This window comes from Eptatretus burgeri, chromosome 5 (genome assembly GCF_056783735.1).
Source record: "Eptatretus burgeri isolate ZD-2024b chromosome 5, Ebu_testis_v1, whole genome shotgun sequence".
In the NCBI taxonomy this organism is placed as follows: domain Eukaryota; kingdom Metazoa; phylum Chordata; class Myxini; order Myxiniformes; family Myxinidae; genus Eptatretus; species Eptatretus burgeri.
In genome coordinates, this window is record NC_140965.1 from 97119490 (window position 1) to 97143621 (window position 24132).

Here is a 24132-nt window from a genome sequence, read left to right on the forward strand (position 1 = left end):
TCTTGATTCCATCCATTGTTGATCCTCTTCAATAGGAGATTGACAAGGTGGAAGCAGTCTAAAAGCAGGAAATACACTAGGTGGTTTGCCAGCTCTTCCACAGCAGTCTGTCCTGATCAGAACATCTTTTTCTTGCGTAGGGCAGCTTCGCTGCCGGGGTAGCTATCATTTTGTTGGGGCGCGATTACGCTGCTGATGCTGTGCTCCGATGCCAATACACTGGTACTCATTTCGCCGACCTCGGAAGGATGACAGGCTGAGTCAACCCAAGATGAATTGTAACATACTCCAACTATAAAAACAACTTGAGTTTTATATCGAGGCCGGTAATGAATTTAAAATAATTTCCTGTAATATTAGCACGAAATACATTTGGGGAATCAGAAAGAAAATCTGAGTTTGATGCCTTCACATATTATGGAGCAACAAAAGGCCAGCATTCAACATCGTTGCCCCACCCGACCCCTTCTGGTTCACAGAACTAATAATGTTGGTCAGAGCACTGTCAGGGCAAAAGGGTTCCCCTCGAGCAAAGCTTCCATTTCTTCATCCCTTTGTCAGTGATGGGATGAGGGCGAGATAACGCTCTCGAACAAAGATATCTGTCCCTCAAGGCGTCCTCTAATAACCCTTTGTTACTGGATTTTTTTTTCCACCCTGCATGCTCATCCTGTCCCCCCCCCCCCCCAACATCGCTTCCAAAAACTTCATCATGAGATCTGATTGAAATTCTCATCGGATTTTCATGAGACCTCATTATAAATCACCGGAGATCTGTGACACGGATGCACCTTGCTGAACAGGTACTATACAGGCAGGAAAGGACATTGGACAAGTGCTCCATAATGGGTGGAGGGACGAAGGGTGGGGATGGGGTGACGAGGGCTGTATGCTATAGTTAGAGAGGGGGTGGAGTTGTGTTCCGGCCCTACAGAGAGGTTGAGGGGGTTAAGGGTCGGGGTGGGGGAGATCTGGGCCAGTGGGCATGGTTTTGCTGGGACTTGTTGGAAAGCCTCTGTGGCTACAGCTGCCTCCAATTGTCAAGTGTTTAGGGGCGACCCCCTCCACCTCCACCTCCCAACCTTATTACCGTCTGTCATCAATGCTCCCAGCAAGCAACAGTTATCCCGATGTGCAGGCTTGGCGGAATACGCTGTGTACTCCATGGCCATGGATTTCATTCATTCCCTCATTTTGCCTTTCCTATTAACTCAACACAAACCCCCAAGCATGCAGAGTTGAGTAAAATTAAATTGGGGACACCGCCGGCATGCAAGTCCATGGGATTTGAGTCGACGGTGGGGGGAAGATTTATAATGAATTCCTCCTTTCCTTGAACTTCCCTCAAATTTTCCTGAAATTTTGCAGAATTCCACAAAGGATGGCATTCCTTAAATACATTGAAAATTATTTTCTTCCGACATCTGCGAGTCGTTACAATACCTGTATTTAGGGGGTGGGAAATCGCCATAAATACCACCATCTTCAGGTAATCTTACTTGCCCTCAGGGAATATGGCGATTTCATAACGATTTTCTTGAAAGTTCCAAAAGAAAACATTTCCTCAAACGGCCCACACGTCATCGTCAAACTTTCGCAAGTCAGAAGCTCTGAGTGTCTGGAGCTTTTGCTCTGATCGCTGCTTTGTCCTCTGTTTCACGTTGCTTGCACAACTTGAGGAGTCGCCTACATCATCGCTAACGCGAGTCGCAGCGCAGACTCTATGAGTACTAACTCAGGGTCTACTTGGTGCAGTCACACTCCTCTCACCACCTCAGAACAGAAAACCAAAGGGGCCTTTGGGTCTCGGTCGTGGAGACCATTGCCGCAGTCGTCGTCATCAAACCCAATCAGGGTGACCCCGCTTACAACCGCAGCCATGAATGCTCGTCCGTGAAATCACCGGCAGCATCGTCACGATTCGCACAAAAACCAGCACTGCCAACTGAGAAACATGAATTCGGGATAACGGGAAACTAGGCGTGAAACGGATAAATCGTCGCCCAGTAACGGTTAATACCTTCCCTTTTCCCCTAGAATATTCTGCCACAACCTGAAGCGTATATTAAGCGTGGAGCGCACCGCGCCCGATGCGCGCTTGCCTTGAACGAGACGCTTCCAGCAGCAGAGAAAAGTCCTTGCAGGAAGCCTCCGCCCGTGCCTCCCTCCCCCAGAAACCCTAACTCTCTAAAACGTCCCTCATGCATCTTCTAGGGTTTCACGTTCTGTCTGCGCCGCAGCCCGAGCGCGGATCCCGAGCACGGACGCTGGAGCCATTGCCGGTGAAAGAGGAGCATCCGCCTCGTTATACGTTACACGGTAACAACATTCCGCGCTTCCCACCTTCCGGTTGCCCCTGAAATTCGGTAAGTTCTGCCATTGTCACTTATGATTTTCATGTCGCTCCGCACCGCCGCTTTCTCCTTGCCTGTAACGCCGGGAGGTTGTGCGGACGCGGCTGTAGCTCCGGCTGTTCGGGCCACACGGATATAGTGTGGAGTCTTGGCTGTAGTTTTGTTTCCTCTCCCAGCACGGCCAACAACCTCCTGGAGTTTAACTTTTGATTGTCGGTTGTCCTTCTTGTATTTTTGCTAAACCAAATTTTTTTCCTGGTGATATTTACGACATATTGAATTAAAGAAAGTAGTTGTATTACATGTATTGGTGTTGTATTGGTCGAAGATATAATTTATAATATAATGGTGATTATGCAGTTGTATAATGTAATGGAGATTAAAGTATTTGTGATGTGATGTGTTGAGGATGTAGTTGTGAAGTATTGTTGAGGATATAGTTGTGTTCTAGTGTCTGGGATACAGTTGTGTTGTAGTGTTGAGGATGTAATTTTGTTGTCGTGTCGAGGATACAGTTGTGTTGTGTTAAGGATGTAGTTGTGGTATTGTGTTGAGGATGTAGTTGTGATGTCTGTAATTTTGATGTAATGCTACTGCTATGATGATGAATCTAGTTTTGAGGATGTAGTTGTGACATAGTAGTGATGAATTTAGTTGTGATGTAGTGTTGAAGATGTAGTTGTGATGTAATGTTGAGGATGTAGTTGTGTGTTGAGGATGTAGTTGTGATGTAGTGTTGAGGAGGTAGTTGTGGTGTTGTTTTTTGGATGTAGTGGTGTTCTAGTGTTGAGGATGGAGTGTAGTTTTGAGGATGTAGTTGTGTTGTGGTGTTGAGGATGGAGTTGAGGATGTAGTCGTGTTGAGGATGTAGTAGTGTTGAGGATGTAGTAGTGTTTAACATGTAGTTGTGTCTAATTTTGATGTAGAGCTATTGCTATGATTAATATAGTTTTGAGGATGTAGTTGTCACATTGTAGTGATGAATTTAGTTGTGATGTAGTGTTGTAGTATTGAGGATGTAATTGTGTTGTAGTGTTGAGGATGGAGGTGTGATGTAGTGTTGAGGATGGAGTTGTGTTGTAGTGTTGAAGATGTAATTGTATTGTCGTGTTGAGGATGTAGTTGTAATGCAGTGTTGAGGATGTAGCTCTGATGCAGTGTTGAAGTAGTTGTGAAATGTTGGTGATGAATTTAGTTGTGGTGTAGAGTTGGGGATGCAGTTGTGATGCAGTGTTGAGGATGTAGTTGTGATGTCTGTCATTTTGATGTGGAGCTATTGCTATGATGATTAATCTAGTTTTGAGGATGTAGTTGTGACATAGTAGTGATGAATTTAATTGTGATGTGTTGAGGATGTAGTGGTGTTGTAGTGTTGAGGATGTAGTTGTGATGCAGTGTTGACGATGTAGTTGTGTTGTAGTGTTGAGGATGTAGTTGTGTTGTAGTGTTGAGGATGTAGTTGTGATGCAGTGTTGACGATGTAGTTGTGTTGTAGTGTTGAGGATGTAATTGTGTTGTAGTGTTGAGGAAGTAATTGTGATGTAGTGTTGAGAATGGAGTTGTGTTGCAGTGTTCAGAATGTAGTTGTGATTTCTGTAATTTTGATGTTGTGCTATTGCTGTGATGATGAATCTAGTTTTGAGGATGTAGTTGTGACATAGTAGTGATGAATTTAGTTGTGATGTAGTTGTGAGGATGCAGTTGTGTTGTGGTTGTGATGTCTGTAATTTTGATGTAGAGCTACTGCTGTGATGATGAATCTAGTTTTGAGGAAGTAGTTGTGACATAGTAGTGATGTATGTAGTTGGGTTGTAGTTGTGATGTCTGTAATTTTGATGTAGAGCTACTGCTATGATGATGAATGTAGTTGTGACATAGTAGTGATGAATTTAGTTGTGATGTAGTGTTGAAGATGTAGTTGTGGTGTTCCGTTGAGGATGTAGTGTTGATGTAGTTGTGTAGTTTTGAGGATGTAGTTGTCTTCTGGTGTTGAGGATGGAGTTGTGTGTGGTTTTGAGGATGGAGTTGTGTGTGGTTTTGAGGATGTTGTTGTGCTGTGGTGTTGAAGATGGAGTTGTGATGTCGTGTTGAGGATGTTATTGTGATGTAGTGTTGAGGATGTGGTTGTGTTGTCATGTTGAGGATGTCGTGGTGATGTCTAATTTTGATGTGGAGCTATTGCTATGATGATTGATCTAGTTTTGAGGATGTAGTTGTCACATTGTAGTGTTGAGGATGGAGTTGTGATGTAGTGTTGAGGATGGAGTTGTGATGTAGTGTTGAGGATGGAGTTGTGATGTAGTGTTGAGGATGGAGTTGTGTTGTAGTGTTGAAGATGTAATTGTATTGTCGTGTTGAGGATGTAGTTGTAATGCAGTGTTGAGGATGTAGCTCTGATGCAGTGTTGAAGTAGTTGTGAAATGTTGGTGATGAATTTAGTTGTGGTGTAGAGTTGGGGATGCAGTGTTGAGGATGTAGTTGTGATGTCTGTCATTTTGATGTGGAGCTATTGCTATGATGATTAATCTAGTTTTGAGGATGTAGTTGTGACATAGTAGTGATGAATTTAATTGTGATGTGTTGAGGATGTAGTGGTGTTGTAGTGTTGAGGATGTAGTTGTGATGCAGTGTTGACGATGTAGTTGTGATGCAGTGTTGACGATGTAGTTGTGTTGTAGTGTTGAGGATGTAATTGTGTTGTAGTGTTGAGGATGTAATTGTGTTGTAGTGTTGAGAATGTAATTGTGTTGTAGTGTTGAGGAAGTAATTGTGATGTAGTGTTGAGAATGGAGTTGTGTTGCAGTGTTCAGAATGTAGTTGTGATTTCTGTAATTTTGATGTTGTGCTATTGCTGTGATGATGAATCTAGTTTTGAGGATGTAGTTGTGACATAGTAGTGATGAATTTAGTTGTGATGTAGTTGTGAGGATGCAGTTGTGTTGTGGTTGTGATGTCTGTAATTTTGATGTAGAGCTACTGCTGTGATGATGAATCTAGTTTTGAGGAAGTAGTTGTGACATAGTAGTGATGTATGTAGTTGGGTTGTAGTTTTGATGTAGAGCTACTGCTATGATGATGAATGTAGTTGTGACATAGTAGTGATGAATTTAGTTGTGATGTAGTGTTGAAGATGTAGTTGTGGTGTTCCGTTGAGGATGTAGTGTTGATGTAGTTGTGTAGTTTTGAGGATGTAGTTGTCTTCTGGTGTTGAGGATGGAGTTGTGTGTGGTTTTGAGGATGCAGTTGTGTGTGGTTTTGAGGATGTTGTTGTGCTGTGGTGTCGAAGATGGAGTTGTGATGTCGTGTTGAGGATGTTATTGTGATGTAGTGTTGAGGATGTGGTTGTGTTGTCATGTTGAGGATGTCGTGGTGATGTCTGTAATTTTGATGTGGAGCTATTGCTATGATGATTAATCTAGTTTTGAGGATGTAGTTGTCACATTGTAGTGTTGAGGATGGAGTTGTGATGTAGTGTTGAGGATGGAGTTGTGATGTAGTGTTGAGGATGGAATTGTGTTGAGCATGTAGTTGTGATGTGTTAAAGATGGAGTTGTAATGTGTTGAAGATGGAGTTGTGATGTCATGTTGAGGATGTAGTTATGTTGTAGTGTTGATGTAGTTGTGATGTAGTGTTGAGGATGGAGTTGTGTTGCCATGTTTAGGATGTAGTTGTGTCTGTAATTTTTATGTAGTGCTATTGCTCTGATGATGAATCTAGTTTTGAGGATGTCGCTGTGACATAGTAGTGATTAATTTAGTTGTGATGTAGTGTTGAGGATGTAGTTGTAATGCAGTGTTGAGGATGTAGCTATGATGCAGTGTTGAGTAAGTAGTTGTGACATATTGGTGATTAATTTAGTTGTGATATAGTGTTGAGGATGTAGTTGTGATGTAGTGTTGAGGATATAGTTGTGTTGTAGTTTTGAGGATGTAGTGATGAATTTAGTTGTGTTGAGGATGTAGTTGTGATGTGTTGCGGATGTTGTTGTGTTGTAGTGTTGAGGATGTAGTTATTTTGAATGTAATTTTGATGTTGAGCTATTGCTATGAGGATGTAGTTACGACGTAGTAGTGATGAATTTAGTTGTGTTGTATTGTTGAAGATGTAGTTGTGATGTCGTGTTCACAACGTCCGCTAGTCTCTGAATCAATGACAACTGAAGGGAAGGAGTTTTACTCGTCTTCATGTAGAACTCTTCGAGTTTACTTGTTCAATCTCCAGTTGGTTTTAATAACTTTTCACCGAACACCTTCCTGGGTTTTACTGAGGGAGTATCCCCAGGTCTCGGGGATTATTACGGATCGATGAACAGATCGCTGGTTAACGTTGTCCTGCCTCGACTTACCTTCCATGCGGTGGATCATGGTGACTTGTGCATCGATTCACTATGACGTCATGATTTCATGTTTTGTGTCTTACCAAGTAAACAAAGGACATCAGACATTGACGGCTTTGTTCCCACGGGTATCAATGATATCCTGATCAAACGTGAATGCCCATTTATGTGGTTTGAAAAACGACTGTGAAACATTTGTTCATCCCGAAACCAAAACCACCACCAATTTCCACAACAATTGAGGATTGGGGAATTTCGTTCTCGTTTTCTCGTGGGAAACTTTCAAACTCCAAATTACAGGTTTCCAGAATTGCCTGCAATGTTCTAATCCCTTTCAATGAAGCCTCGTTTTTAACAAGTATTCGAAATACTAGGACCATAATAATAAGTTATCATAATTATACTCTCTCCACCCTGTATAGTATGGCATTGGACTTGAAACTATTATGAACCAGTACAGTGTTTCCCTTCAAAGTCAAAGAGTTTTGCTAAAACAACTGATTGCCATCGGGCGATCAAAAAGTGTGTGACCTGACATTGAAACAGCATATATGGTCCAGGTTAATTTTATCATCGATCTCGGCATATCTTCTGACATTGACCTATTCGGATCACAATTTAAAAAATTTCAGCTGAAAAGTTTCCTTATCTCGATGCAAGGCTAAGTACTTACTGATCAAGTCTCGTATTCCTATAAATCAGGATCAGACGATGTTATCGCCATACCTTGTGCCAATATCTCTAACTACGACTAATTCCTGAACAGTCGCAATTGTTCTCACCTTTTTGTGGGGTCGGTTAGGGAACGTTGTTTGGGAAAAGTCTTTCACGAACCGGCTGACCAGGCTTTAACGTTCCACTCGCGATGATCTGGGAAGAAATTTGGAATTTGTTTCAGTTTGCTGGTGGTAACTTGCCTACTCTTCAGGAAAGACACAGTGGGATCTTAAATATCCACCAATTAATGCTGGCAGACAGGACACCCGGTTTAACATTCATCCGAGGGATGGCACACACGATGATCAATCACCCTGCCTGTGAAACACCGGGATGACAGTTTATAGCTGGGTCGGTATTCGAACCCAGGCTAGTCGGCTCATGGGTAAGCGCATATCTCTTGGCTATCCTCCCAGCTAATACCACATACCAAGAATGTTAGCCTACAGTTTTTGATCGCTGCTGGGTTTTTTCTTGTATGTAGTATTTTAACAGATGTTTTATATGAAACGTATTAATTTTTATCAGCGTTTTATATGAAACGTATTGTTTAAAGAAGTTTGTTTGTTCTTATTCTTTGGAACAAGAAACAAACGTTGACAACATGGGTTTGATTGGATATTATCTCCTTAATTGTTCAATTATACAAACATTGTTTTCATTACTTCAACAAATTAACGAGGAATATCCACTTTTCTGACAACAGTCATCCGCATGAACCATAAATCCGGGAAACAAAAGTGCCAAAGAGAATGGTGTAGATTCAATTAGAAGGACTCGATTATTATCCCCTTAGCAAGAGCTTGTGGGAGGGATATATGGAGGGAGGAGGGGGAGAAAGAGGAGGTTGCTGGAGGTTAGGTATATAGGCGGTTTCAAATGAAATGCGGCTTCTGTGCACTGAAATTTCAAACCATTCAATGCACTTTGCCATGGGACGGTATCTGGGAAAGAAAGAAGTCGATTGGGTTTGATGCGAATAATAAGCCGCGATTGTTCGCACTGCACGGTTGTCCGTGTCCGCGGCACGGTTGCGCACACAAAGAGCCGCTTGTTTGGCGACATTCCCAAATGCTTTAAGGAGAGTTCCCGAGTGTTATTGTTGAGGGGGCTTTTTAATGCGTAACGCGGTGTTTTTACGCAAACCTTCCGTACTCGGGGAAAATGGGTCGAGCGGAATGCTTGTACGCCTATTAAAAGAGCTTTTGTTTCTCGCTTCACATTATTATTATTATTAATATTAATATTATTTTTATTATTATTGTTGTTATTAATTGTACAAATATGCAAACGCCAGCGCTGATTATACAGGTATGTCTAAAAATTGAAAAAAATTCTTGCTGAGCGCAGTCGAGTGAGCACAATGCCTATGAATTCACCTCTCACTCCGGGACTTCTCCATCGCGATCAAACTTCTCCATCGTGATCTCACTACCTGATGGAGCCGCTCGACTCTACTCTGATTGAGTGCGGTGCTGTTTGGCCCTTGTGAGTGCGGGGCGAGCCGCGTTGTGTGTTGCACATTTGCATTGCACGGCACTCTGATAAAGCTTCGACCTGTGCACCCCCCCCCCCGCCCCAACCTCACCCCTATAAACCATCCACCTCAACCCTGTCTCAAATTCTCATGACCTTCCTAAGTACTGCAGAAGAAAAGCCTGTTAGTGCAAGCGTGTACAAAAGGGACTTTTTGTGACACAAATTGGAGCTCCACGTGCAGAGATTATAAAATCCAAAAGTTGTGCATCACTTCATGCATTTTGTTGAACTCAAGACAGACGGATGAGCTGCCCATCACATGAACGATGTGCGGAGATTGCTAGCGGTAGAATGTCCAACTTTGTGCGTGTTCATCACTTTTATTTCCAAACTTATCCTCCTTGATGACCCTCGTCTTCTGTAAATACTCGTATAATAAGACTAATGGGGGTATTTTGAAGGTGTTACACTGATGTGGTGGTAAAAGATGTATCGCACACTGTAGGAAACAAAACATTTAACAATGCAGAGCCTCAACAAGGTATTTATCAGTGGGTTGGACCCGTTCCAACCACCGGGCATGCTATATGAAAGGACATCTCTACACATACACATACACATACACATACACATACACATACACATACACATACACATACACATACACATACACATACACATACACATACACATACACATACACATACACATACACATACACATACACATACACATACACATACACATACACATACACATACACATACACATACACATACACATACACATACACATACACATACTATTCTGGTGAGGCTAAACAAGAGGAAAGCAAGAAATTAAATCTCCTCGTCACCAACCATCAATAAAAATCTCATTAGTTTAATCTTCCTCCACGTTAAATTCTCTATCCGAATTACAGAAGCACAAAGGCCAGAATTTCCAGACCCCACTCCTTTTTAACCGATGAGTATGCAGAGCTTATGTGTTGTCCAAACCCCCTGTCCATGCACAGTAGATACAGTGTGTACACAACTTGGCCAATGTAGTCCCCTGTTACCTCAAACCAAGTCACAGGGTTATTGGACTTTGTTCTCCCTTGAAACCGGTTTTGTTTGTTTGTTTTGAACATCGTTTATTGGAACCATTCCCCTTTGTTCATGAGTCAGATGACTCATCACTCAGATGGCATTTCCTTTGTCTAAACGCTCTTTCTGCGTGGTTATATTTCTTTGCAGTAACAGTCTGCCCACACACTTTTTCAGTGTCTGTGCAATATATATATATATATATATATATATATATATATATATATATATATATATATATATATATATATATATATATATATATATATATATATATATATATATATATATATATATATATATATATATATATATATATATATATACATATATACATACAGTAGACTAGGTGTAAGTCGGCAGCTTGTAACTCGTCACTTCACCTAAGTCGGCAGCGTCAAAAAGTCCCGAATTTATCTCATGTTAAATCCCTTTGAATAAAGGGTCATCTCTAAGTCGTCAAATGTTGTTCATTCCCACTAATGGAAACTCAAGTAAATTACCACTCCTAACTCGTCACACGGAACTGCTGCCTCGTGAGAAGCCCGATTTCATGGAATCGTGATGCTCGCTCATTGGTTTACACCGCCAGTGATAGGCTATTTATAACTGCGTACACACGTTGATCGCACTGCAGGCAGGACAATGGTGACGAAGCGTAAGCTTACAACTAAAACCTACCAAGAAAAATACGACATTATCCAGTTTTGTGAGGCAAATCCACTGATGAAGAAAACAGACATAGCTGAGAAGTTGGACATCAAACGGCAGATATTGAACGATATCTTGAATAATAAGGGCAAGATATTTGGACAAGTGGAGAAGATCGTGAGGCCGGTGGGAAGTGTGAAATGTGTGTCCTTTGAAGATGTCGATGACGTGCTCATCATCTGGTTTCGGCAAATGTCTGCTCGGCCAAATATTCGGCCGATACTGTCTTTCGGTGGAGAATTGCCCAGCCAACATCATGGAATACAATGACCGGTTTGAATCCTTTCTCATGCACCAGATGCCCAAGAGTTTGAGGCAGTCAAACATAACGGATTACTTCGTGAAGAAGTAAAGGATCGATCGAGCTTAGTGTTGAAGTCCGATCATGGTTTTATCTTGGCTTGTTTTGTACATTACCGCACTCACTTACACATCGGCATTGAGTGGTAATCATCACCACGATGACTGTGTGTCATGTAATTTGTCACCATACCATCACCGATCGTATAAGAGTTGTCTTACAGAGTTGTTCATTATCTTTACTTTTGATAAACTGATTCATGAATTCCATCTTTGCTTGATCACTTTCCAACTCACCCCCACCAATGCCCCGAGGATTGTGTTTTCCTTTTGGTACAATAGCCGGCTCTCACACATATGTGTCCAGGCCACGCGCGACTTCATCCTTCACCCCACAGTCATCATGAATGTTCGCATATGTCGTCACATTTCTCGGTCCCGATGGTGACTACTTACGCCTAGTCTACTATATATATATATATATATATATATATATATATATATATATATATATATATATATATATATATATATATATATATAATTATTATTATTTTTGTTGTTAACAGCAGACTGCATGCACCCCCCAGGCCTTCATGATTCTATGACGCAAGGCTTGCATATCCCATGTGTTATATTACTTTGTTAAAACAGGCTGAAGTTTATTCTGCTTCTTATTCTTATTCTTATTCTTCTTCTTCCTCTTCCTCCAAAACGTTTTCTTGAGAACTTGTAAAACAAATGCTGTGAATTTTAACAACACATGTCAGCAATCTTATTGACTTTGCATATTTACATACACATCCTGAAAGGAAGTATTTGTCTCTTCAGGTGTGTTTCCTGGACAGGTCGTGTGCTCCAATGAGAATCGGTTCAAATTCCATTCGCAGTAAGGACTACTAACGAGGCAACATTTTGCTATCTTGTGCAACATCTCATGGAACACATTTCACTCATAGAAATGCTTACTAACGGCCTGGTAGTGGCAGGGACAATTTAGTACTTTGTTTACAGACTCTATTTCTATCATGCTTCACTCCAAGAGTTTCCCATGTTGGCAAATGGATAATTCCAACAAAGCAACTATTACTGCCACATGCTAGAAAGTTCCTTTTTCCCATTATATGACTTAAGAGTGTGAACTTCTTGAAAAACTTTGTAATATCTGAACTTCCCAGTAGCCTCCCACAAATGTACCATTAATCATTTTAGCTATCTCGACTCCCTGGTATCAAAAGGTCACGTCAGTCTGTAACTGAAGACAGCGTTTTCTGCAGGTGTGGTTTGTGGTGTAATTAGTCATGATGGTCTACACCTTGCATAATGTATTAGTTCATGAGAATGCAGTATTTAGATCTGCTAATCAGAGCATGGAGCTTCCTCGACAGCCAACAGTATCTGGCCCGGGCTGGCATTTGGTCGCCAATTACCAAACGCAAATTGGAAACTACCCAGCGAGCTTTGATGTGTTTTGAGCTGGTTCTGGCTCAACATGGTTCCTGCATTAAGAAGTTTTGAACTTGGGGGGAAAACAAGGCAGAAGAGACTGTGAACATATTACACATACAAAAATGTTGGAGGTTTTGCCCTCCACCTCCCTCCACCTCCTCCATTATACATTTGTATTTCTCTTCTCCTTCCTCCCTTCATCTTCCAACATCTTTTTTCATTTTCTCCTCTCTCTCCTCTCTCTCCTCTCAAATTACTCTACCATCCCTTTTCTTCTTGAATCGTCCTCCAATTTCCTTTTCTCAATCTTAATTTTTCATTCTCTCTACCGCCTCTTAATTAGTATTCAATACCAGTTGGGCATGCTTGCACACTGCAAGCAACTACTCGGGTGCATCCTACGTGTAGACATAATAAATATAAGCTTCATATATATTTGATGAATTGTTTGGCAAAAGAGATTTATATTCAAGAGCACAACGGACTGCAATGTTATGCATGCCAAAAGACTTAATAAATATGTAGCATATTCATAATTAACTTAACCAAACAATCACCAAAAAGGCAAGTCATGTGATCCAAAATACATTACTGTCGGACCCCAATATTTGCAGATTTACTGATCACAGACCCCGTGTATTCGCGGGATCATAAAGTGTGACCTGCTTCAATATTCGTGCTTCGCGTATTTGGGTTTGTGTTTTTTTTTTAACACTTCAGGACTGGTCTCCTATATCCACCTGGCAAATTGGAAATCACCCAACATCACAGCATTCCATAAAAAGGTGCAAAAATGGATCCCCTTAACTAAAGCCCAATTAGCTTACGTCCAATCATCGGCAAGGTCATGAAATCCATCATCGCAGTTGATATAAAATCTTACTTTTCTCCAACAGCCTCATCTCAGATCATCAATTTGGATTCAGACCTGGTCACTTTACCTTGACCATGCTGCTTCTACTCTCCCAACAATGGTGGAGGTCCTCAACATCAGACATGAGACCAGAGCCATCTCTCTGGACATATATCAAGCTGTTGATACAGTCTGGCATACTGCCTTGCTCTCCAAACTGTCTGCCTATTGAATCCAAGGCCAACTCCACCCTTGGATCGCTGACTTCCTCCCCTCTCGTGGACAACATGTGGCTCTTCAAGGAACCCTTTTATCTCCTCTCCCTGTCAAGGCTAGAGTACCTCCAAGACAGTGTTCTACGCCCCATATTATTCCTAATCTTCATCAATGATCTCTCTGACTCTCGGTAAAATCCTCTTTATCTCTTTGCTGATGACTCCACTCTCTGCCATGACATCTCTCATCCTCCTGACAGACAGACAGACAGCAGCCTATTCCCTCTCTTCAGACCTTGACAAAATCACAAACTGGTCAAACACAATTTTGCTTATGTATCCATATTGTCCACCATTTGCGTTCTCCCTTACCCCTCATTGTTACCTGCTTCCATTGTTTGACTGTCTCCTACGACTTTCTCCCTCCGCCCTGCTGTTGATGTTTCCCCTTTCTCTTGCTTTGTTCCCTTTGTTACGTTGTGTCCTGATTTGTTCTGTGTAATCGCTCTTCCACGAGCCTAGAGCATGTTAAATAAATAAATACAGTATATGTACTTTTTTTAAAACAATGCCTCAACATTCGCAGACCCCGACAGTCCCGACATTTTTCAGGAACGTATCCCCCCCCCCCTCGAATAGCGGGGTCTGACAGGACTTCATAATTAAATATACAAGATTCAAAGTGTGTTATCATTACTAGGATTACTTGGTAATTAACAAATTTCTAATTACTGAAATCAGTGAGTAATTACTAAAATTACTTGCTAATAATTCGCAATATTTAAAACGTATCAATAATTAAGCACATCATAGATCAGAGACTTAGACGTGCAAATCAGTTATAATTGCTTCCTTTCTAATGTACTATAGTCGGTCTCCTTCGACTGTTTGAAAAGCAAAGAGCTAAATATCTCAAGTAAATCATGAATTGTTGATTAGAATGAGCTCTTTATTTAAATGTTTACAGCTATCGTAATTTTTAATGTAAAGTTATAAATAAGAGACAAAAAAATAAGATAAACATCTTATTTAACAAGATAATTTTTAATATAAAATAAGAGGCAGAAGCAGCACTTGTTACCGTTGCATAGCAACCAGTACCAGTGTCAGCTCCATTGTCTACCAGCAGTGAGCAGACAGAGCCCGCACTAGCCGACTCTTATTCGTGGATATTTCCATTTATGCACAATTTCTGACAGTTTTGTGATTTTTTTCCTGGGATATTGGCTTTGTGTTGCATTAGTGTGCAAAATTTTAGCTTTCTACCAACCTATAAAGTATCAAGCATTTTCATCAGTGATTGAGTGAGTGAGTCAGTCTGTGGTTAGAAAGGGCTTTATATATTAGTTGTAGATGGGCATTAAATCCATGGTTGACTTGTACTTTGGCTGAATGCTCACCCCCACCACCCACCTGACTGCAGTTCAGTATTTGTAGTTAAATGATACTTGATTGTTGTGTTAAAACACAATGAAGTACAACTGCTTCATTTATATCGTAAACGATTTAGCCATTTCATTGAAAAATAGTTTCTTTATGAAAATTTAGATTTGTGAATGAGCATATGAACAAAGACCATAAACAAAAGACATCAGATCAAGGAGATGGGGTAGAAAGACAGATGTCGATGTACGGAACCTTTGAAGCATTGAACCTATGTTGAGTGCCGCATTGTGAACGGAGGAAACTGGCTTCAAAGGGATAAGGACAAGGGAACAAAAAAATGGAGGTGAAGTGAAGTGAAGGGAAGAATTTGGCAAGAAAAACCAAATGATTATTAAAAGAGGAATGGATATATAAGGTCAAGAGCATGAGGTGGACCAATACTATTGAGTCTGGCAGGGCCAAGACCTGAAATCGGATGAAAGCTTACTGTGAGGTTTGTCACCAATCTGCAATCCTTTTTTCGTATGTATACAGTGTTGAGGCTCATGGAGGAGTTGTAGTACAGAATGGATCAGGATGTAACAAAGTGAATCGAGCAGCATAAAGAGAAAGGGGAGGAGAATGGGGAGTCGGGTGGGAGAACACACCGACAGCAGGGTTGAGGGACAAAATATAGGAAGACTTGGAGAAATAAGATACATGGGGAAGAATGAGACAAAGGGAGGAGGACATTGGGGGTTAACAAGATGATACGGCTGTTATCTGCCATCCATCCTTTCAGTTAATAAGTCAGACTTTTAGTTATTATGTCATGCCACCAGACCTACAATTGTTTATTTTTGTTATTTTATTATTAATAATACCATGACAAAAATAATATATGATGCAGATAATGGAAATTTAAATGTCATTCATAGGATGTTACTTTTAGTTCATTTAATCTTCCTCCACATTACTTGTGTTAAGCAGATTACCTGTGGAACCAGCATTGATAAACTGATATACTGTATGTTCCACCCTTTGATATTTGTTTTCGAAATAGAATCATATATTTATTGTCTATAAACTTACATTTATTATGTCTGCAAGTGGGATGCATCCCAGTATCTGTTTGCGGTCTACAAGCATACCCCACTCGTGTTTATGTGTACATATACTTATTCTGATGTACCATACGTACTCTGTTACAGAACGACGGTGCTGCAGAAGTCGTTCTTTGGCAAAGGTTATACTTGGAGGTTTGCCATTGTGTTCCCAGCAATAGTTAGAGCAGGAATTTAGAATTTCTTCATGGTGCTGGCGATAGCTCGCCTCCTCATGGCAAAGGACACCGTGGGATCTTTAACCTATACCAACTAATGCCAGCAGATATGCCAGCAGTTTAATGTCCATCTGAAGGATGGCACACATTGATGAATCACCCTACATGTGAAACACCAGGATGACAGATTATAGCTGGGTCAGGATTCAAACCCAGGCTAAACAGCATAGAGCCCAGTGTGCATACCTCTTGGCCATCCTTGCAGCATATATATATATATATATATATATATATATATATATATATATATATATATATATATATATATATATATTATCAATTCATGTGAACCAAATTTATGTCAAGGCTTGTTGAGGAGTTATAACACGGAATGGATCAGGATGTAACAGAATGAAAAGAGCAGTATAAAGAGAAAGGGAGGAGAGGGGGGCGGGGGAGAACACACCAACAACAGGGTTGAGGGACAAAGTAGAAGACTTAGAGAAATTAGAGCAAAGGGAAGACGACACATACATACATACAATGGGAGTAAATAAATTCCTGCCTGGTCTTCTGTTTTGTTCTCGCGTATGGCAGCTTGGCTGTAAGGTAGCTATCATTTATTGGAAGCATGGCTGTGCCGCTGATGCTGTGCCCCTCCACCAGTATACTAGTACTCATTTCACTGACCTTGAAAGGATGATAGGCTGAGTTAACCACCCAACGGACCTCAAACTCAGGACCCTAGGATCCTCAGCCAGCTACCTTATCTGCTAAGCCAACTTCAGGCTTGCCTGGGGCTAATGTAAGAAAACTCATCACTCTAGCCCAGGACTCTCTTTCCTGAGGATCTGGTTATGTTACTCTATCATTATCTTAGACTACATTTTCTGCTTTCCTGTATGTCATGTTCTAATTGAGCTTCCCATTCATCTCATGAATATATATATAATTTATTCTATTATTGGGCAGCAGATAGCTACCTAAGTTGTGAGCATACTTATCAGTGGATTATCTCATCTGAGTTGATTCCTGATAAAATGAACCTCATAAAACTGCCATTGTGGTGCAGTTGCAAAATATAGCTCTACATGTCTAAGCACATCATTCTTCAGATGAGGTCTATTTTGAGTTTTGACATGATAGATCCCACATTATCTTTTTTGGAAATGATCAGTACGTCACTGTGTGCAGGTTCAGTCCGAATTCTCTGTTTGGGCCTTTTATTAGATAAAGTTCAAGGTCAATGAAAGAGTGGGATGATAGATGATGATAGATGATCCATGTAATAATGGTTGGCTCGAAGAAATTTGAGAAACGTGGCATGAATTTGCAGGCCTTTTAATGGGCAGATAGAGGTTAAATAGCCAGAATAAGCTCACAAGTAATATAGTGTTCATAAAAGGAAAGAAAGAGGGAGGGAGAGGGAGGTGGCAGAGATGGCTTGTGGAGATGAGATGATAATTGAAGATGAGATGGGGTGTGTGTGTGTGTGTGTGTGTGTGTGTGTGTGTGTGTGTGTGTGTGTGTGTGTGTGTGTGTGTGTGTGTGTGTGTGTGTGTGTGAGAGAGAGATATAGAGAGAGAGATATTGAGAGATAGATATATATATATATATATATATTCATTCGCAGACTGAGTTAATGTCAGGGTCAGTAGATATGGGAGACCAGTCCTGAAGAGAGATGGCTGCTTTCCGTCTCTGCCAATCTGCTTGAGTGAAATGCCAGACTCGCCAGCATTGAGGCAGCTCTCTGAGAATAGCCAGAGAGATATTGACTCTCACAAGCATATGATCAGATGAACCAAATGTAGCAAAGGAAGAGCAGGAGACATCACCAAAAAGTAAAAGTTGTTCAGAGAAATTTTCTATTTTCCTTGTTGTAAGTTTCACCAATAATATAAAAGATAATGATAGCGTGGCAGTGGGTCAACAGCTTAAAGAAATGTTGGGAATAACATGCCTGGACAGACTCGATGAGGAAATTTCTCAGACGAGAGTAAAAGGGCACGTTGGAGTGGAGGTGAAGAGTAAGCTTGGATCTGGGAAGGTCTTATCTGATCTCAGGTGATCCTAATGCTTGGCTCTTCTCAGGATGGATAGGCACTGACTGAGTGAGTGTAGTTTCTGGATAAACTATAGAATTAGCACTACCTTAATTAAGTGTGACTGTTGGAATGTGGATACGGCATACACAAGTTGAGCCAAATGGCCTTTCTCAGTCCTTCACTGTTAAAGGCCCGGTCACACATTGACGTTTTAGCCAACGTATGCCGATTTTTGAAATTTTTTTCTAAAACGCTGGCACACGTTGAATACGTTATGGGTAAGTTTTGATAACATTGAGAGCACGCTGAAAAACACTGCCATACGTCGTTGTACGCTGGCTTTAAACGTTGTACTTTTTGGTTGTCCTCAAATTTTTTCATGCTTGAAATTTCACGACGTATGCCGGCGTATGACTCACACGTTCCGCTACGCTGGCCACAAGTTGTATGCACGGTCTGCGATCGTTGACAGACGTCAACACATGCTACTTGTAAGTTAATCATAAGTTGAGACACGCCGAGGTAATGTTTAGCGTACCCGAAACTTATTTCTAACCTATGATTAATGTGTTGTTGGCACGTTACGCGATCGTTGCCACACATCGACAGAAGTTACTTTTAAGTTACTCATAGGCTGAAAGATGTCGGTATAATGGATCGTCCTTGCGTCAGCGTCCACGGCCACGGCCAGGACACTTATTTGCAGCATTCTTCAAACTTTTCTTCGGCATGACGAGGATGTTCACGCTTCGATGTCTAGCTTGGCTATGATTCCAATTGTCCATCGGCAGCGTCTATTTAAAATAGTCGAGTTTGAGCATTTTAACACGTTCAGAAGAAACGCTTCAAATTTCAAAACCCCAGCGACAAAAAACAAAGGCGAGTGACAGCAATTTAAATCGTTCATTGTAAACAATGAAAATAGCTGAGTGGTACCGTTTAAAAGTCGTTGAGTGTAAAAAAAAATCCAATTGTTGAGCGCAAGCGTCTACTTTCAATAGTGGGGATGCAGCCATTAAAATCGTTGAGTTTATCATTTAAATCGTTAAACGCAAGGACGATCCATCATAACCCACACCCTCCCCCTCACACTCACCTACTACTGCCAACATGAACAAACTACTACTAATACTAATACTAATACTAATACTGATACTGATACTGTTACTGCTGACATGGACATCGACTCAAAAAGGACTCAAACACTGTTGGGTTCCCCTTTTATGAGCAGCATTTTTATATACCAATTCCCAAAACCGCTGGGAACACGTCTTTATATGGCAGTTGTAACCTAGAAACACGTTAATTTTTATTTTTTTTTTGTCGACCGGAAGACGTCATTGGAATACGTCTACATACGTCGATGTGTGTTGGGACTACATAAAGAATTGGTTCAAAGCACGTCAAACATAAGTTAGAAATAAGTTTCGCATAAAAAAGACATTACCGCGACGTGTTTCGACTTATGAGTAGCTTATAAGTAGCCTTTGTGGACGTGTGTAAGCGTCCACATATCGTGTGTAAAACTTATCCCCATCGCATGCGGAACGTGTGTCATACGCAGAGTACGTCGTAAAATTTTGAACATGTTTAAAATTTCTTGACGTACTCTACTTACTACGACGTATGATAGCGTACTTTAGCGTTGTACTCACGTATACCAAACTTACTCATACCGTATTTGACGTGCCCCAACGTTTTAGACACATTTTTCTTAGGTCGGCATACGCTGGCAAGATCGCCAAGGTGTGACCGCGATGTTGACACTTCCATTTCTACGGCAGTTATGATTCGAATCGTTGTGCGTCAGCCTTTTAATAGGCTACGTCACGACATCGTCGGCGATGCGTGCAACGCGCTATGCCTAAGTTAGACTATCGTTAGGCATCGGTTGTGTAGGCCGACAACAGGTTCAGCATTCGTTGGTATAAGTTATCTATAACACAACGAAACGTTCTGTGTCCGTTACCAATGCGTTATACATAAGACCAAGTCGCTATGAATACGTCCGAATCTTTAAAAAAAAACATCAAAAGTTCAACGTAAGCCAGCGTTTTAGATACATTTTAATACGTTGCCATCGCTGGCTAAAACGTCAAGGTGTGACCGTGCCTTAAGATATGCAACATATTTAGATCTCTATTTGTTTGTGAGATGTGGTCGGTGATGGTTTCAGGACAGCATCATAATTTGCTCTGAAGATTAAGGACTTTCTTTCAATCACTGCAGTTTCTTCAGTGGTGATTTGCTCAGGAAGTTTGGGAAAGCATTCCATGTTTCTTCAACTAAAACGGTTTTTACTGAACACAAACACAAAGCAGGATATTAAACATTTGTTAAAATGTATTTATTTCTAAGTCAGAATATACTACAACAACAACAAAAAAACACATGAAATCTCCAATATTCTTTTATTTATTTATTTATTTATTTATTTATTTGTACCACCAGGCAATTATTTAATAAAAGAGTTGTTTATATTACACATCTTTGGTGAACCGAATCCTACGTTTCCTGAATTTTCTCTCCAGGTCTATGGCCATGCAGGAACTAGTTGTGTCCAAAAGCAGCGGCTCAACTTTGGAGGCAGGAGTCATTCCCGGGAGTCCCGCACCTCTGACTCATGATCTCCAGGGTACGACCTCACAATGTCAATGGGCTTTGGGAAGTGTCAGCAGCTTGTGGTATTTTGGTAAAGAATTTGTTACTCTAAGTACAGACCCGATCTAATGGGGATGAGAAAACCACAAAGTTATGAATTTCCTTAATGTTATTAAAGCAAATTGTGTTTTTGCTCGTTGGTTTCAAAGAGCCTCTGTCTGCTAGAATTCGCTGGTGGACGTTAAAGATTCCACGGTGCTTTTGGAAAAGAATAGCTCGTTATCTGCCGTGACCTGCCGAAACTCTAAATTCCTGACCTGGTATACAATGGAAGGTGGAAAGGGGGAGGGGATGGATACTCCATCAATGGCATGGCAGTACCTCCAGCAATGATGTAATTAACCCATAGCCAGGTACTGCACACACACAAAAATTAATATTGTAAAGCATTTTATTATAGTTTCTCAATTTTCCACAGAGTTGATGTTTCACACATTCAGAAAATAAGCATTCTTCAATTTTAGGCTAAAGGACACCATTGACAATTTCATTTTGGGATAGCATGGTAAACACCCCATCGCTAAATCTTGGATCATCTATTTGGCTGAACGCTGCACTCAGCTTGCAAGCCACTCAATCGATCGTTCCTGGCCACAGTTTGCTGAGAGCTTTTCGCACCCTCCAGAGAGGTCCTTCAAAGAGAAGCCATTGGTAATTGAGTGCCTTATGCCAATCTGCTATTAATCTGTCACAGCGCAGGTTCCCTGGTGATCAATTTTCCATTGCTGATGAACCTGAGTGACTCAGGCATGGAAGTGAGCCCCCAGGTCTCATCGTCCCCCCCCCCTTGTAGCTACTTTGTTACTTCACTGAGATTTCAATAAGTTGGCAACAAATGCTCAATATTGCTTTGTTTGTAAATTCTTATTTACCTCCAACGTCAATAATGCAGCTGCTGTCTGTTTATTATGTATCCACCTTGTCAGAACCCCCTTTCCTCTCTCTCTCTCTCTCCCCCAACAATGCCAAGTTGTGTCTCCTGAATCCCACACCATGCTCAGTGCTGTTGCTGTTATCATCATTGTTAGCCCATCCTCCATGCAGCGGGAGATGGGGTAGTGTGTGTCTGTGTCTGTGTATCTGCCCAGGCCATAACTTTTTTTTACCACTTGAGCTTTTGTCATCAAATGTTCAATAAACATTTATTATGAGAACACTCGCAGTAAAGCTCATCAAAATAACGAGTGGCCCTTCTATACTTTCACACTATTCAGCCTTGAAAACCCAGGCTAAACCGAAAGTACATCCAAAAACCTTAATTTATTACACCAATTGCAGATCCCTTTATTTGGGTGATATATCAACAATAGACCACTGCAACCCAGATTACAGTCATGAATCAAAAATATGTCTCATGCTTATGATTGGCAAGCCTTCTGTATTTTCACACTAATTATAATCGGCCTTAAACTCAGGCTAAAACTGGAATTACGAACAAAAACTCATTTATTATACAAACTGGAAGCACCCGCTCCCTTTGGGAGCTACTGGGGGTGGTGGGTGGTGGAGGTCATGCTATTAACTTTATGGGGTCATGTTATTATCTTCATGATTATTAATACCACAGCAGAGTATCCACCCAATGGGTGATATTGTTCCAAGCTTGCAACACATTCTTCTGACATTCCTTTATTTGGGTGGTGTATAGGAAACAGACCGCTGCCTCATTCACTCCCGAAAATAAAATTAACCCGGGTTTGCATATATGAAGCGAAAACATGTGTACTGCTAATGTGCAGATCTAATACATTGTGTTTATGTAGCTATCGGATCATTTCAATTTCACCCACCTCCCCCCCCAAAGAAAGAAAATGCCAAGATGGGCGAATTTTTTTTTTCTTTTGAAAACTTGATGGAATCAAATGAAACTTGCACATGCACAACTTCAGGGTGTCCTTATTAATCTCTGAAACTTTCAGTTTCCAAGGTCAAATCCTCTTGAAGATAATTAACCATAAGGGGAGCAATTTGTCAATGAAATACACAGTTTACATTATACACAGTCACACACAAATTACATCTACAGATACCATCTTCAAAACAACCACAACAACAACAAATACTATACAACTACAATACCAACAATAATCAGGCAAATTGCTCATCCATTTATTATCACCACACATTTTGAAAAACGGTTGAAGATATTGTAATTGGCTATCTCTGTCTGTCCGTCCGTCACGCTATCTCCTCCTAAACGGTTTTGCAGAAATTCACCAAACTTGTTAGTTACGATCAACACGTCGCAAGAATGTACAAGAGCAGTGTCATTTTTGGCCCTGCCCCCAGGGGTGGGATCAAAAGATCAAATACTGAAAAATGTGATTCCGAACACATTTTAAAACATTTTTTCATGAAACTTTGTATTTACAATCAACATTGGGAGACTGATGAAATATTTAATGATTTTTTGGATTTGACCCCGGTTCATGCCGCAGTGGGTGAGGACTTTGGATCACAGGTGTGAAAACAGAAGATTTTTTTTTTTATCTCAAAATTTGATATCAGGTCATTCCTGGGGGAAGTGTTTGCAATCTTACAACTTTGCTTTAGATGTGAAGTGTGCTTTAGATGTGAAATGTGGGGCTTTGCAATGAATAATAACAATAATTAACAAGGATAAAAGACATACAATCTCGTAGCCCCCACTGTTTTAGTAGTTTTGCTGTACGGAGTTAAAGGGCGAGCCCACATTTAATTTGTTACAACGAAAATGGCCACCAGTCGGCCATCTTTGATCAGATCGCAAAATAAAGTGAGGTGCACATGTGTACCATATCATGTACTGTGCTTGTGCCCAGTTTGAACAAAATCAGATCATGCATGTCTAACAAATAGTTGGAGGCACATTTAAGTAATAAAATGGCCACAAGTTATCCGTTTTGGATCTGATCTAGAAAAAGAGACACACATATGTAAGCCTTCATTCATTATCTGTTTGCCAAGTTTGAAAAACATTGGGAAATGCATGTCTGAGAAAAGGTTGAGGACATGTTCAACATTGGGTTTTTTTTTTACAACTAAAAAGGCCGCCAGTCGGCCATATTGGATCTCACCTCAAAACGAAATGAGGTGCACATGTGAGCCATCATTCTTTATCTGTTTGCCAAGTTTGATTAAGATTGGTGAATGCATATCCAAGAGATGGTTGAGGACGTATTCAATACCGTTTTTTTAATCTCGCAGCAAGGCGACACTCTGTCTGACTCCAAAGATTGACCACAGCTTAACCATTGGTGGAGAACGTCATGTTCATCACAAAACTTTCACCCA

General features: G+C 40.8%; 1 protein-coding gene across 8 annotated transcripts in view; it reads left to right on the forward strand.

Annotated features, from left to right (window-relative positions):
* The first annotated feature begins 2055 nt into the window (after positions 1–2055).
* LOC147027015 (protein phosphatase EYA2-like) overlaps positions 2056–24132 on the forward strand; it is a 130517-nt gene continuing 108440 nt past the window's right edge. For 2 of the 8 annotated variants that reach the window (XM_085883057.1, XM_085883058.1), the window contains exons 1-3: positions 2056–2319; positions 11818–11875; positions 20730–20833. In XM_085883057.1, coding sequence (XP_085739183.1) covers positions 2202–2319; positions 11818–11875; positions 20730–20833 — 280 coding nt within the window. In that variant the 5' untranslated portion in view covers positions 2056–2201. The remainder of the gene's footprint in view (positions 2320–11817; positions 11876–20729; positions 20834–24132) is intronic. The other 6 variants (XM_085883055.1, XM_085883060.1, XM_085883056.1 and 3 more) reach the window with 5 other exon arrangements.